General features: G+C 33.0%; 1 protein-coding gene across 2 annotated transcripts in view; it reads left to right on the forward strand.

Moving 5' to 3' along the window:
* LOC124357512 (follicle-stimulating hormone receptor-like) overlaps positions 1–16,357 on the forward strand; it is a 409,876-nt gene that overhangs the window by 328,524 nt on the left and 64,995 nt on the right. Inside the window, exons 3-4 of one of the 2 annotated variants that reach the window (XM_046809381.1) lie at positions 188–259; positions 4,008–4,079. In XM_046809381.1, coding sequence (XP_046665337.1) covers positions 188–259; positions 4,008–4,079 — 144 coding nt within the window. The remainder of the gene's footprint in view (positions 1–187; positions 260–4,007; positions 4,080–16,357) is intronic. The other variant, XM_046809382.1, reaches the window with a different exon arrangement.

A 16,357-nucleotide genomic window follows, 5' to 3' on the forward strand; every position in this document is an offset into this window, starting at 1 on the left:
ACTAAACTGTTATGTGAACTATATGTGTGCATTAGTGTGAAGAGAGTAGCAATAATCCTAATATATTTTTACTTCTGCATTCCAATCAAAAATTAGCAATGAACGAATTTTTATTCGAATATTATAATTTTAAGTGCTTGTCAGTTAGTTTTAATGCAGAAAACTCATATTGGTGGATGTTTTGCAGGATTCTTGCGGACAATCAGCTTGAGAGGATACACCCGCGCGCTTTTGTCTTCAATCCCCGGCTAAAAAGACTGTAAGTATCGGTAGTTTATTGCTGGTATTGGTTTTCAATAAACAATTAACTCGTTGGCAGATTCTAATTTATGTATATGGTGTATAATTATATCTTTCCTTTTCCTAATGTTGAACGAACACAGGTTGGTAAGAGCCGTTCCTCGAAGACTTATGAGATATTTTCAGGTTAACCAAACCTTTTTATGGGTTTAAAGAATAAGCTTATAAATTTTCCTGAATACTTTTTATGTTTTTCTCACAAATCTAATTACATCAGCTACGTCGATTTTAGTGATTCCTTTTATCAAAGAGGTCTTTTATGATACTTGCTTGTGTTTTTCTCTCTAATTATTGTTAACATTCATGTTTACCCTTTTATAATTTTTAATATAGCTCATGGATTTGATTATTAAGTCAAATTGAAATTTGTATTTTTGTAATGCCTGAATGTATTTTTTTTAGAAGCTTTTTTGTAAAAAATGAACACATGCAAGGCCTCCGGTTTGTGAAAATATCTCAATTTAGTATGCACAATTATGTAATGGTCATAAAACAGAAGGGGGTTGCCATTATATATTATGATTTAATATGCTTCTCCCATTAGGAGACTATCCTCTTAATTGAGTTAACTTTGAATATGGTACGAATTATGTCGTAAGAGGTATTCTCTAATTTTTTACATTCTCTTTGCGAGTTTACAAAAAAAACAATGTGCAGGCGTTTTATTTCTTTGCAATTTAAGGTTAGATTCTACAGAAATATTTTCTGACAAAAGTTATGATAAAATACGGCGAACAGTTATGCTTCAGAGTTCCTCACTTGAAAATGAAGTATTAATTAAACGAGGAAACAATAATATTTGTGGTTGGTATATTATGTATATATAGTGAAGACTGCAATAAAAACATTTTATAGTGGCGTATTCTTCCGTTTTATTCGAAAATGCACTATGGCATATCAGATTGGTCTTCGTAACTGAAGGAGGAATGTTATCTACGGGTTAAGGAATGTCGCATAGCGCCGTTTTTCAGCCTATGTTTGCATTTCTGCTTTACTCGACCGCTGATTTAACTTGCCGTCCAGTTGCATGCTCTCAACTCGACCGCAACCTGTGCATAACAGCTTTGTTTATACTATAGAACGAGACATATATAATTGCAAGCCTGGGTTGTGGCAAATAAACTTGTGTTTAATACACTTAGGCCTGAGATATATTGTTTAAACTTCGTCTGAGTAAAGCAGATTTGTTTCTTGCTATTACACTAATATTAAAATTATTTATTAATTGAGATATCTTTACAATGTTAATAAATAGTACATAAAGACGTTCAGCCTTGCAATAACGTATCTCGTACTATAGTTACTCTAGTATAATCAAAGGTAACGGTGTTTTCTTTGCAAAGTTATTGCTGGCTGGGTTTGCTTTGAACCAGTTGACGCTTCCATCTAATGCGTTTCTCTTTGAATTTGACTGGTTCGCATTGTGTTGGTTTCCTTTGGTGTTTGAACTTGTGGGGTTTGGTATTATGACGTTAGTTAGTTTTGAATTAGGATTTAAATACATCAGAAAAAAAATAAAACTCAAAACCGCCTTGAAGCGTCAGCTCAGTGTCGCTAATTACTTCACCATGGAGTGAGCCGAGGATATAGTGCAGCTACCATCTCTTGGTTTTGGGATATTTCTTGATCCTCTCACTCACGCACTCCCTTTACTTTACCAGTACGTGTGACTCCTGTTTTACTCATTACCATATTCAGGGAGATACACATAAACAGGGTATAGACCATAAACAGGGTACACCCTCTGTCCTGCAGGGTTTACCATGTTTTTTTATATATGAATTTGTTCTACAGCACTCCCCCCAATGTCAGCTGTTGCTTTTTTGTGAATAGATGCTTCTGTGGATAAAATTCAGATATGAATTTATTTTTAGTAACATTCTTTTTATCGTTTCATTAGTTTGTGGTAAGAATCTAGGTAAATTTGGTAATACATTTTTATATTTGTTTCCTACCCGAATAAAATTCCCCTAGGACACTTTGCGTCTAAACTCATTATTACATGGTCTCCATTATTATCCCCCTTAAGTCAAATTATTACTGGTAGCTTCATCTTAGTGTTTTTTTTTTTTTTTTTTTTTTTTTTTTTTTATTAGGTATTGTGTAAAATCTTTCTATATTTAAAATATTTAGTAGATCCCATTCACTTAGGGTACATTTAAAAAACTGCTTCTTTTAAAGTATGATGAAGTATAGTTGAATCTTGGATATTTATAACAATTATAGAAAAATAAACAAAACTCTGGGTTATAAATCTATTCTATTCTTAGGTAATTTTTTACTTCTTCTTCATATGATTATTTTAAAGTATAAATTTTAAAATTTAACTTATAACCATATTAACTAAAACTCTTTTATGGGCAAATTGCAGGTCAAATATTTATGACGTCTATACCGTATTTTAAAGTTGATTAACGGGTTTTATAGCTCTAACTATATTCCTGTTGCTTCTCTTTACCCAATTTAAATCACCTTTTAGTTACATTATGTATACAAAAATCAGTCTACTTCAATTGCCCCAATGGTTGCACTAATTTTTTACATAAATCCATTGAACAGGATCCCAGAATCACCCTTTTTTCCATAATTTTTTCTATATAAATATAGTAGAAGTCGCAGTAAATATACTGACTATACAAACCCTGTCCCTGCTATAAGTCAAAAACATTAATACATATCAGTTTGTCCTATTATTCAGTGATTTGGATTATTCTAGCTCACAGAACCCATTCAAACTGCTTAGTAGAATTTCGTCAGATTATTAAAGTGCATTGGTTTGACGTTTCCCATTTAATTTTAAAATGGTTAGAAATCACAGAAAGAGAACAAAAATCTATTTTTAACATTTATTTCAACATGTATTTGAAAACAGGGCGAAACATATAATGCGTCTAATAGAAACGATAAATGTCCTATACAACTATTAATGTTATAACTCGTTTATGATAAACCATTTTTAGTATCAGAAACTGTTTTCGAGATATCGATTACATGTAAATCCCATAAGAATGTTTTTATCGCCTCTGGGTTTTAGTTCTTACTAAGAAAAGGAATGCTGAAACAAGTACAAAAGTGATACAACAATGTATCTTACGACTACTTATGTTGGCCAGCTTGGTACACCCATTACGTTCTATTATGATGGACGTTTTTTTTTCTAATTACAACTAGGTTGTTCATGAATCTACACAAAATATAAAAAAGGTTTTAGAATACATTTATTATTTCCTAACTTTCTGTAATAAACAGTATTTTGTACCTCGAACTATGTTTGCAATATTGATTACATGTAAATCCCGTGAGCGAAAATCGTTAATATTTCAGCTGTTACAAAATCTTCCTAATTCTTCCAACTAAACCGGAATGAGAATTTGTAGCCCTAGCACATTTCAATGTTCCTACCACCCTGATGTATCAGGAGAATGAGTGGTTTCAACTGTTCATAAAATCCTGCTCTTGGACCACTTATAGCATTAATCTATAATCATATATTGTATGTTATATAACGACTAACAAAACTGTAGAATATCTTGTCCTAGGAGCAAAATCTTTAGTAGCACTTTTATCGCCGAAACGGTTAAAATGTTAACCGTGGCATATTAAAAGGGAATGCATTTAAATATGTAAACAATAACGAGTCAGATATTTTGGTGTAATATTAGAGATAAGATACATCATGATGCAAGATGTGTAAACATTTTTTTCAGATCATTCCAAAACTGCGGGCTTGTCGAGATCCCATGGGAAACTTTCCACCCCTTGACACAGCTCACTACTTTGTAAGTATATGAAAAAGTGTATATGCATACAATATACTTATATGCATAATGTATTCATAGCATGACGTTGTTATTGAATCTAAATATTATTTTAAAGTTAAATTGTTTTATTATTACGAATCGGTGTTAGTTACCCCTTTAAACTTTTTATTGGTTTTGAAATGTTTCCAGGGCCATACTCAGCTTTTGCGGGCCCCAGAAAAGATATTCGGCCGGGCCCCGTATGTACCACCCTCCCCCGTACAAATGTAGCGGCGATGGCCCGGGTTCCAGGCAAAATTGTCGAAAAAAACCGGTTTGAGTACGGGCCTGAATGTTTCTTCACACATTTTATGTTTTGCACATCAAATACTTATTGTCATTCGGAACCAACTAGAATATACGTTTCATGGGAATGTTTAAGAGTGTCGATTGATTGTTGACCAACAGAACCTAGATATCATTGTCAGATGAGAACTGTCTGAGCTCGTATGAACTCTAAGGAAACACGCAAGCTCTCATTCTCAAATAATGCCAAGAACGTCTGAAGAAAGTAGAATGGGTTTCGGTGTTTTGTCATTCTTATCGGTGGGAAAACAAGCCAATAAATCAGCTGGTTGGTTTGTGTGGATAAATCACAGCTGACTTCGACTGCGCCCGTGCCCGCCACGCTATTTATGTCATTTGTATAATAATTATACAGTAATTATTACTGTTCCAAAATAAAAATTTTTGTTCAAATTAATTTTAGTGCAGAAATAGGTTATCTCGTAAACCTCACTCTACTTGTATAAATATTTACCTCAAATGGTCGCAAAACAGTTCCATAAGCACACAGGTATTCAGGAGGGAACATTAAACTTACTGGTTTAATACTATGGAGGATATAAACAATTGCATATGAAATTTATTTTACATGTAATATTAAATTCAATTTTATACAAATTGTTTCATCCAACGAAATCCTTCTGTTGAATATGTTTTAAATACTGCCTGAATCTGAGTGTCAAAGAAGGAACACATTAGTTTTCTTTTTTATGTATTTCTAATATAATTCCTGATCTTAACCAACAATTAACATATAAATTCTACATATACGATTTTTGGAAGCCTTCATACTTTAACCGGATCTTATTGAAATTCACGTTTTAACAAAACTAACGCATGACAGTTGTAGTTGATAAAAATAAAAACAAAATATTGTGTTATGACATGCCTACCTTAATAATGAGGTGATGATTATTAAGGAGGTAGAATTTTTGGATACAATTTGGAACTAATAGCTTGGCTCACCTGACATGGGATCCATATTGATTCCAGGAATTTTACTATCACTAGCCTGAAAATGATATGGTCAAATTTTAATTCAGGACATATATCTGACCTCAGAGTCTCGCTAAATCCACATACCTTGAGGTCAGATAGCAACAGATACCAGAAGATTCCAAAGGCCAGACTTAAAGCTGGCTGATTATCTCACAAACCATTAGGTAGTCTAGAAGTTTTGGTTCCGATGGCTATCAATACATAGAGTTTTCTACAGGCTCAGTTGTACCAAAATCTGGATGCTCCTACGGCCGTAGCTAATCTAATGAGTAGGCGACGTCTCCTGGACAGTTTTAACAGCAATTCGAGAGTGAGGAAGGCTCCCTGAGAAAGGTTTGGAAATAATTAAGGTCTTGTGGAACCATTAAGTGGGATTCTAGAACTATAATCAGAGTTAAATAATGTCAGCCTACTTCAATATTTTTTAATTTTACAGGCCTTACCATATTATTCCAATCAGTTATTGGATACCCAGATCGTATTCTATTGTTGCAGAGCAGAAAAAAATCTGTACATAATAAGCGCTATCAATATTTAGAGTCAACTGGCCTCGATTTTGAATCGTATTGTTTGTACTTAAGCAGGTATATTAAGATACTTGCACAAGAAAAATGTGCAAGGTCTTGAATTTGCAAGTTTGCTCTTCTATATATAATAGCATATATATTATTTAAATAATCAATTTATTAACACTTGGATGTAACACATTTTTTATATTATGTGGGTATGAACGTCTAACACTTTTTAGTACGTACACTGAACAATATAATTATGATAAAATAAAAAAAGAATATTTTTCGAGTGAAACATAATGTATTCCCAGCCTTTTGTGAGCGAAACAACTCTCTTAGGACTAACCCCAAAAGTAGCTGCTGTACAAGAACTTTTACAAATGTCACCATAATTAAAGGAATTCTAAGAGGAATAATCCACTCTGCTTGTGGTTACAAAAGTATAGTAACGTGATACCAAACCGAAACTAAACGAGAAAAGTCGTTACATTTGATCTTAATCAGGACTCGAAGTAAATCACCAAAGAATACCTTGTCTTTGAAATAAGAACACTTCTTTTGAAATACGGCCTTTGTTCTTCACAGAGTTCAAAACTTCTTAAACAATAGCCAGTGATACAAAAATAATGAGATTCTCGATGAAGATTAAGTTTCAATCATTCAAGCTCAGCCTTTCTTCGTTCGAGCTATTCCCTTACGTTGAAACTTTGAACATTTTATCAATCACAAAATTTCGAGCGTCCCACTTTCACGAAGTATAACATTTCAAACATATCGTTTTCTCATTAAAAGTTTACAATTTGTAGGGGTTGTTGGTATTTCAAGTGTTCTTTCTTTTATCTGGAATCGTGAAATATGACACAGATAAAGTCTTTATACTACTTTTTTTATTTATGCCAGCTACACAAACCATCATTACTTGAAATAAATCAAAGTTAAGGTATATGAGGAGGTACCACATCTATTTTACTCGTACGCTTAAACATTGTTGAGTTACAGTGTTTAGTAGTACAAATAGAATAGAACACATAAATATTTTTTTTATCTTATGTTACTCATATACTTTTATTACATGAACTCTCTGTGCAACAGACTTGCAATAAAAACTGTATTGAGTAAAAATTAATGCCATTAACACACGCACACAGATTGTTTCAAACTTGTTTATATACGCTGTCAGTAACAGGTAGATTTTCATTTTTATTTGGAATGCACTTTAAGCATTGCGATATATTAATTACAACAATAACAATATTTGAAACTTTATGAATTATTCTCTATTTTATATTATTTCTCTTTCTATGAGTAATTCTCTCTGCGTGGAGTTAGGTCCTGCCTGGCTGCAGTTGAGTATAAACACGTAGTTCCAATATCTCACCATTGATTAATTTTTACTACTCGTACAATTTCTTATGCCTCTTATTCTAAATCATTCTGCTATATCAACATACTGAGTTATATTGATAATAACATAAAATTGGCTTTTATTTTTTTAATAACGGCTTTATATACTGAAAACAAAAAAAAATTTGTCATAGGTTAAAACCCAATGTAAAGTTGTATCGCGAGGACGCAAACTCTTTAATTTTAAATGTTATTATTAACATGTATTGAGGAATATATATTTTATAATAAATGCTTGAATATATTTTAATAGTATTTTTACTTGCCCGTAAGATTACGTATAGTTACGTCCTAAAAATAATTATAAATTATGTATCAATTATGAAGGCTGCTCATATTCACACGATATACATTTTAAATTGTATTTTTTTAACAGGGCTGGTAAGTAGCAATTAATTCTGCTCGTTAAAATGCAATTGATGTTAATATTACTGTCTGTGTTTTTGTAATTTCAAATTTGTTGAACTGTTTAAAATATTTCAATTTATACTAAAAGTTGTCTAATGAGAGTGGTTGATAAAAACCTTTTAAAAAGTGTTACAAAAATAACACCTAAATAAGAAGTAAACATTAAGGGTCACTAAACAGCATTTTTACAGTGAAACGAATTTTGATTGTTAATAGTGTTTGATTATCAGACAACCGTTTTTTGTTATAGTAAATAAAAATTGTATGCATCAACAATATGGTCCATCATATAAAATAGAGCGAACCCGACAGTAATTTTCTTTCTTTACCAAAATAGTGTTTGTTTTAGTTTATATGTAAATTAATGTATTCTATCATCCATGCACAATAGTACATGCAACATACTTTCGCCATTCAAACAAAGTACAAGGTACACGCTACTCTTGGAAAATATAAACTTGTATAATTAATAGTACACTTTTGTACATTTGAAATAACTTAGGGAGAACATGTTATAATATTAGAAGTAAAAATGTATAATAAAACAGTTTATATTTCAGCTACCTAAGGTCGTGGTGTATATTTATTCTCTCTCCCTCGCTTCAGAAGTCCACATCCACTACCTCACTGTCAGCTGAGCCGCATCAGGGTAGTAGAAATAGTTGCCGCATTTTGTCATTCTTATCGGCCTGAAAACAAACCAATAAATTTGGCAGACGTTTTGGATTTTTGCCGTCGAACCACCGACAAGTCTGTTACAATATTTTCTTGACGTGAATAGAACGTGTTTTCAGTATTTGTTTCATCACTGTATCTGCTCTTTGTCTGTTATTATTTTCAATAGATTTATGTTATTTATTTTAATACTATAGATGAAAAAGGCAATTTGTTTAATACAAATAAACCGACTTTAAAAACTGTAACGAAATCAAGGTTCTAAACAGTAAAATATAATTCGAACCTTATTATCCGACTTAGTACTATATGAAAATGTTGACAGTTTTTGTAAATTATATGAACAAACCCTATCCACCCACGGCAACAATGTGACCATTTACAATATACCATTACCATGAACATTTGTGGAGGGTATCAAATTGTTTTCTAAAGAAAGAATGTTAGGGTATAAACCGCAGACAAATGGCACACTGGGGACAACACAATGGGGTTTATTGTCGCGGTGGATGTGAAAGTTTTGCAAACACGAATTCCTAGAATTGATAGTGCGAATGTAGACCGGGCCAGGAAGTCGGTGGAGGAGGCCAAAGAGAAAGCAGTTACAGATCAAATTTATGACCAACCCTGTTTCTGTTTTGGTTTCTCTGCGGTTTCGAGATGAAGAACTTTTATCTAATCGGCTTATAAAATTAGTCTGCGTTTTTTGTTATTGAAATATTAATAAATGATTCGTTTCGATAAAATATAAACAAACATCTCACAATTACATTAAACTTGAAAAAGTTTCACACTTGTTCATTTAGGTGCAATTTTTAGAGAGTGAATATGAAAAATTGGCTTAGCTATCGTGGTGTTAGAAGGCTTGAGAGTTAACAAACAAGTTAAGAGACTTTAATAACACCTTCTATTGGTGCATGTTGTAACACCTTCCTCGCCTTGTCCATTATATAGCTTAACCCTCTATCTACTAAACATGCATCTTAATTTTCAATACTAATCTTTTATATCCTTCACTATGGCATCTGCTTGGAAAAGAACCATGTTTTTTTTCATCTGTGTCCACTTTACTGACAAGGAGGACTCAACATGTTCGGTCTCCATCTTCATGTTAAGAGTTGGTTAATAACATTATATGGCTTGGTGGCTCTAACTTTTAATATCCTATGTATATATTATTCTTAATTTTGGATTTGACTGAATCCCACCTTCAGCGTAGTGGAGCGTCCGAAATCTTTTTTTTTATTAGAACGTTCATATTTCGCATGGAATCGGCCCTTTTAACCATAGCTGACATTATTGTTCCGACGATATTGTCATAAGGTTTGTGATAACGTTATCATGGAGTCACTCTATGATTTGGGGCAAAGTTTTCATACTCAGGTCTACGTCAGTTGTGTACATCATCATGTACATGATCAATCCTCTGGTTCTGGTGTAAAGTGCATCAAGAAGAATGGCTAACAAAGGTGAATGAGAGACATTATGCATAAATGAATGAATGGCAGTTCTTTGTAAAATTGTGTGCGATGCCTTCGGTATTATAAAGCTGACGTTTGTATGAAATTGTAAAATGGTTACCGCAATAAAAATGTAGTATTATTATTAGTAATCATCATTATTTTTTTTTAGTTATCACAGAATTTTCGTTGGTTTTTGTTTCTCATCTTTCTATCACGTGGGGTGGTTATGATTTAAGCTTTAGACTGTCCACATTATATTATTATTCGTAATTACGTAAAACAAAATTATAACTTTCTAAATAATTTTGTTCGGTTATTTATTACAACTTGAATAAGAACCCTGTTAACAATGCATGTCTATGTCTACTGAAAGCAAGCTAAACTCCGTAAAACTTCCCTGCAAATAAATAGAAATTCAGATAACCAATTAATCTAGTAAGCTGTAATAGGAATATCAAGAGCAGAGGTTTTGTTTAAAGATTTACTTACTTTCACTAAACTCTGAGAAAACAAGAACTTCATTACTGAAATGACAGAATAAGAAAACAACCATGCCAAAACAACCTGTATAAGATGGATATATTTTAAAGTTGAAGCAAAAGTTCGTAAAAAGCAAGTGCTCCGTGAACGGGTAGATGAACATAAAATTGGACCGGCCACGTTTGAAAAGGAAAGTTGGCAGTGGGTAGTTGAGCTCGGTCGATGGATATATTGGTAGACTTCAACAGACAAAACAAAAACATCAGTCCTCCTACATTCCAACTTATCGGTACTGATCTAGACTTGATTTTGACAGAATTCTTGTTGCTTGCTTCCCGGTAGAATCGTCAAACTACGCGAGACTGTAAAGTGAGAATTCAAAATCAGCTATAGTGAACGTAAATTTAATTTTTTTATATGCATTAGTCTTCAACTTACGATTGTCTATAAGGCATTAATTAGAATTTGCAATCCAACAAAAATTGTATAAGCACTATAATCATTTATCTAACCTCATTTATCAATATTTTTTCAGAATCTAACCTGTAACTTAAGGCGTTTAAATTTGCTAACGCTCATAAAATAAGTGACCGCGAAGAAAGAATTTTCAAATTGTTCCAATGTAACTATTTTTTTTCTCTAAGTATGCTGAATATTTCTCAGCCAAGTACTCTGTATATTGGATCGAAAGGACGGTTACATCGGGCTGTCCATAACAAAAAAATTAAAATACTTAAATTTTGTACAAAATCTAAAATAGATTTTGATATTGATGTATAGGAATTTGGCTCTGAGGGAATGAAATGTTATAGAGGTAAAAGGAATAACGATTCATACAAACGATAGATTAGAAATATAAGGCAGTAAAAAGAAGTTCGTAAGGTACACATATACATTAATTGCCACTTTCAAATATAAAAGAATGGGGGAAGACTACAGGATCATGGTGGCAAATTTTGTTGAGACTCAAAATGAGAGTGTTGATTTTGACTTACGATAATGACGTCTTCTCCCTTATATGGCACAGCATTAGTGTGGTTTGGTCCACGACCGTCCTCAGGTTTTTTCTGGACAATCGTCTTAAAGTAATTATCACTGTCACCACAATAGTACTATGGGATAAACGCCATATAGTATAAAATTGAGGGCGTTGAAACTAGGATGCCCTCCTATGACCACGAACATAGCTAGGCTTCCACTAGAGGAAATACAACTAAGAAGGGGGTTTGTAGCACGATAAGTTGTAAGCAAACGTCAAACGTGGTGGGGGCGAGGGACAAAAGCCACAAATTTCGATAAAGAGATTGACTAACTATTAATTACAAAGCTCAGTCCGAGTGAGAAACCCAAGCGGTAATGATGCTCGGTCCGATACAACACAAACCGAGAGGGGCCCGGGCCATTGGCCGTTTGAAACATAGCGTGATCTCCGACCAATTAAAGGCTCATTGGTTATATAAAAAAAGTGCATATTAACATTTATTTTACAAAAAAAAGGCGCTCGTCATATCACGGTTTTGTGTATGTGGTCTTAATTCTACCGATGGTTTTGTCTATACGACAGTGTTATCTCTTATCTCCTTCATCACACAACTACATTTCTACATTTTATGCCTTAAAACCTTATAATATAAACTTTTTACTACGACTCTAGCCTACGCACAGGCTTGCTTGCACATGTAATCTAATATCCATTGTAGAATATATGTTATTATGTAATATATAGTTTACTTAAATTATATAAATAATATTTATCCAACTACTGTACTTAGAATTAAATTGTTTTATTTTATCGCCACTTAGTAAGTATAGTAAAAGGGTAATTTACTATGTATCAAATGTAAATAAATATAATATCTTGGTGTATATGTTTTTGGAAATAAAAAATTGTTTCTATTCTAGTCTACATTAAAAGTACGAATTTATGTTAGAGTGAAAATTGTTAGGAACAACGTTATAAATATTATATACCTTTTGAATGTTAATTGCCATGGTAAAATGGATATAATATTGTTTATTATCTGATGGCCTATAATTATGAAGATTGTAATAAACTTTTCAGGCCATTTTGTAGAGATTTTAAACATTCTTACTAAAGCTAAAGTCAAAATGTGATCTTCCATATGATACATAAAAGCAGTTACAACAACGGTTGGAAAAACAAACACACATTTGGCCGGACATCTCATAAAATCCATTCATTGTTTACAGTCGGAATATCCTGAAATGATATTTCTAGTCGATTTGCTGCCATCACATCGTTGCAGGCATTAAGTGCATTTTATTTATTTACGTAAATAAAATTGTACAAAACAACTCCCTAGGTCAAAGGCTGAACACAACCGATTTGAGTTTCCCCTGGTGCTATACTTTGAGTGAACTTTACAGAGAGAACATGTGTATTTTCTACACGTATGCTGCTGGGTAATCAGCAAACTGGGTAAGACTTCAAAACTTATTTATACACATTTCATTGAGTTATTATTGTAATTTTCAGTAGACTTGAACTTTTTTAATTTTTAATCTTCAAAAATTATTTTTTAAACATTTGAAATAACTATAGTTTTAATTACAGTGATATAAATTTTATGTATCTCAGATTACTTCTTTGTCTCATCAAGACTTAATCTTTGATTCAAGTTTTTCTTAGTATAATTCCGAGAAAAATAATATACCTAATATTTAGTGAATGAATAGACTTGTTCCTATTGTTAACGATGTACCTGTATGTCTCCTTATGTTTAGTATGTATGTCTATTGTGGCCAAGAGTATATCTCCATATACATGCATACTAAATATGAAAAATTCTAGGTCCTTTAAATATGTGGTCATATACAAATAAGTGAACTATTCATCTAGTTTCCTATATTAGTGGCTCTACTTGAACTTATCCAATAACACTAATTGTCCAGGAACCCAGCAAACGCGTAAGCGTATGAAACATTAAGTAGTCGATAGTATGCGAATCCTAAATTGTATCAGTTGCCTAACATAATAATACGCTTTGTTAACATATTAATTGATGGATACGTATTAATGATAAATTGAGATGAGATTATTGCCGTACCAAGATAAACCATGGCTCAACAAAGCACGACTCTAACAACTGGTGACAGTATTAGAAAAAACGAAACAAAGCCAATATTGGAATAAAGTTATATATTTGGTGGAACAGTAAAGTAGTACTTTATTCTGGAATGTGTACGATTAACGTTCGAGAACGAAGGCACTGGAAAGTTAGGTATTCTTTAAGAACTCTCCTTAGCTTGGGAGAATTTTTTAAAGATATAATTCGAAAACAGCCTGTACCATATGTTAAAAGTAAAATTCAGAAATTGAACGTGAGCTTTAGAAAAACCAAAGGTGAACTTCTACATGATGTCTAGTATATGTCAAACATTAATAGTAGGTTATAATTTACTGTTTATTGTATACGTTTGCAATTCTAATGAAAATTATCCTAATTGTACTGGAATAAGTTAGTAACACTTAATTTTACATTTTATATGGCAATAATGATGCCACAAAGATATAAAAAAAGAACACAGTAATTTAAATTTATTTATAAATTTACTTTAACAAATTTTGTATTTTTTATACAGCTTTCTTCAACTATTCTTATCGTCGACTAAAACTTTATCACAATAGAAGCTAAAATTTAACTCAGTCGGGATGAGTCGTATGTTTTATTGAACATTTTGGGTCTAGTAAGATGAAGCGTGATTATTACGTGATAAATACAATTAATTCTCGTTTGAAACCTTCTTTACATAAATCAAATGGTCAAAAAGTGTTAGACAGACCCATCTCTAGACGGGGAAAGGGGAGTCATTGACCGCTTCATGACTCACGGGGGTACAGAGGGGAGGGGATGTTTGGGGGTGGGAAGGAGGTAACACCGGCATTAGGTCCAGATACAAACAGAATCTGCTCTGTATTCACTTCAACAGACGCCTTCTTCCTGCATGGACTACAAACGTGAATATTTGTCTCATTTTGGATATATCATATATTTATTTCTGCGCCCTCTAAAATTTGAAATGCGCAATATTTAAAACCAGTCTTCTTACAGAGTTAATATTCTATGAATAAATTTTACTCGGTAGCGTAATCACGTTAATATTTTATGAGCATGTATGTTTTATTAATCATTAAAACTACAATCGCAGGATAAATATTTTGTCTATTAGCTCCTGTACCACAGGTAGTACGTAGTAGGATGAACGTTTGAACCGTCCGTCCATGTTATTCACAATACTTCATGCAAACTGAGTTCTACATAATAAATTATTTATTTATAACTAATTATCATTAGCAATTTAAATATTAATAAAATGAAGAAATTGGCGTTAAAAATTGTGGAATGAACTTTCTGTTTTTAGTGTTTTGCTATTTTTCGCCTTAGTATGACATTTGGTGTGATGCGTTGAATTGGGTCCCCAGTTTCAATTTTATTCTATACGATTTCAAATTTTGAAAGGGCATACTAACATGCAGCTATTTTACGACGCTCAAAGAGCTATAAATGATATAGCTTTAATAAATCCTAAAGCTTGTAAAAGCACTGCTACTTTTAGACCGAATACATATTTTAATGTGAAAAACCCGTTTCACAAAAACTGCAAAACTCTTTATCATTCATTATGCAATATCTAACCCCTAAAACATTTTGCCCAGTCCCTCTAAAACCAACTGAATCTGAATCAAGTCTTTTCCAATAACCTCTCTTTCTTGTCAGTTGTAAAGAATTGTTACAAATAAACTAACTCTACCAAGAGAACTCACTGTTTCTCCAGCTTCATATTTCTTAACATTGAAAATACATTATCTTTATCAGCAACAACATCTTACCAACTTTATAATGAAATTGGGAGTATACTGGTTTCGACAGCAACTCTGTTATGTGTCGCAGAACGATACAACGAGTACAATCGTTTTAACGACAACTCTATTCGTCACTCTCAGACAACGACCAAAATTCGATTCATCACACAAAGACGAAATTTGCGCTGATAACATACCACTTTATGTCATTTATTGCATTGCCACCTTATTAAATTAAACTTTATTATTAAGAAAATATACTCACTTCTTCATATCTGACTCGACACTGTATTCTAATAAAGACTGTACTACATATTGGTTTCTATGTATGACTGTATACGTATTCAGATTAAACTATGGTGATTCGATTACAATTGTTTTAAATTAATATGAGTATGTTTACATTCCATAGTATTCCACTCGGATATTATTTTTTAGGTTTAAACAAGATTTGTGAGAAGTTGGAGATCGACAACTTTGCTCTCACTTCGAATACCATCTCGGCCACTAAACTCTCCTACTAAACATTTCCTGGCTAAGATGATCAGGAAAGTCCATCTTAGCCTAGTCTCGTATATCCCTAATGGACGCTTCTTCGCGCTACTGATAAGAGACAGCCATCTTTAAACGCATCAAGACTTCCGCGAGCTGGCGTCCGATCAGGGACTTTCTCACCTTACGACTTGAGGGAATATAAATCTCACACAATTATTGACTTCGAGAATTCCTCTAGAAACTGAGAAATATGGTAATTTTGGACTTAAACAAGAACATCAGTGCGGTAATTTTTTCAGTACATCCGACCCAGCTCCAACAGCCGTACCTCATACTACCTGGGGAAGAAACCTCGGTCTCGACTTCCTTTGCCTGGTTTGCTCCAGCAGTCCTCTTGCTTACTAAATAGGATACTATCCGTAATCTGAATATAGACACACTCTTCAGAGTTAAAACAGATTGTTCCCTTCAAAACTTTGCTCCGTTACCACATTTATGCCTTGGCTGTTAGGGCATAGCGGGTACCTCGGCATCCTTTGGAAACGTGTTGTTTCGCCTCATCTAACACACAGTCAACAGACTTCAGCTGTCACTGTGTTACAGCGTACTCAGTTGGAGGTTGAGAGCTTCGTTCTCTCTTCGAATACCATCCCAACCACTGTAGGAGACTAAACTCTACTACTAAGACCGTCCTGGCTAAGACGACCTGAT

Source organism: Homalodisca vitripennis, chromosome 3 (genome assembly GCF_021130785.1).
Source record: "Homalodisca vitripennis isolate AUS2020 chromosome 3, UT_GWSS_2.1, whole genome shotgun sequence".
Taxonomy (NCBI): domain Eukaryota; kingdom Metazoa; phylum Arthropoda; class Insecta; order Hemiptera; family Cicadellidae; genus Homalodisca; species Homalodisca vitripennis.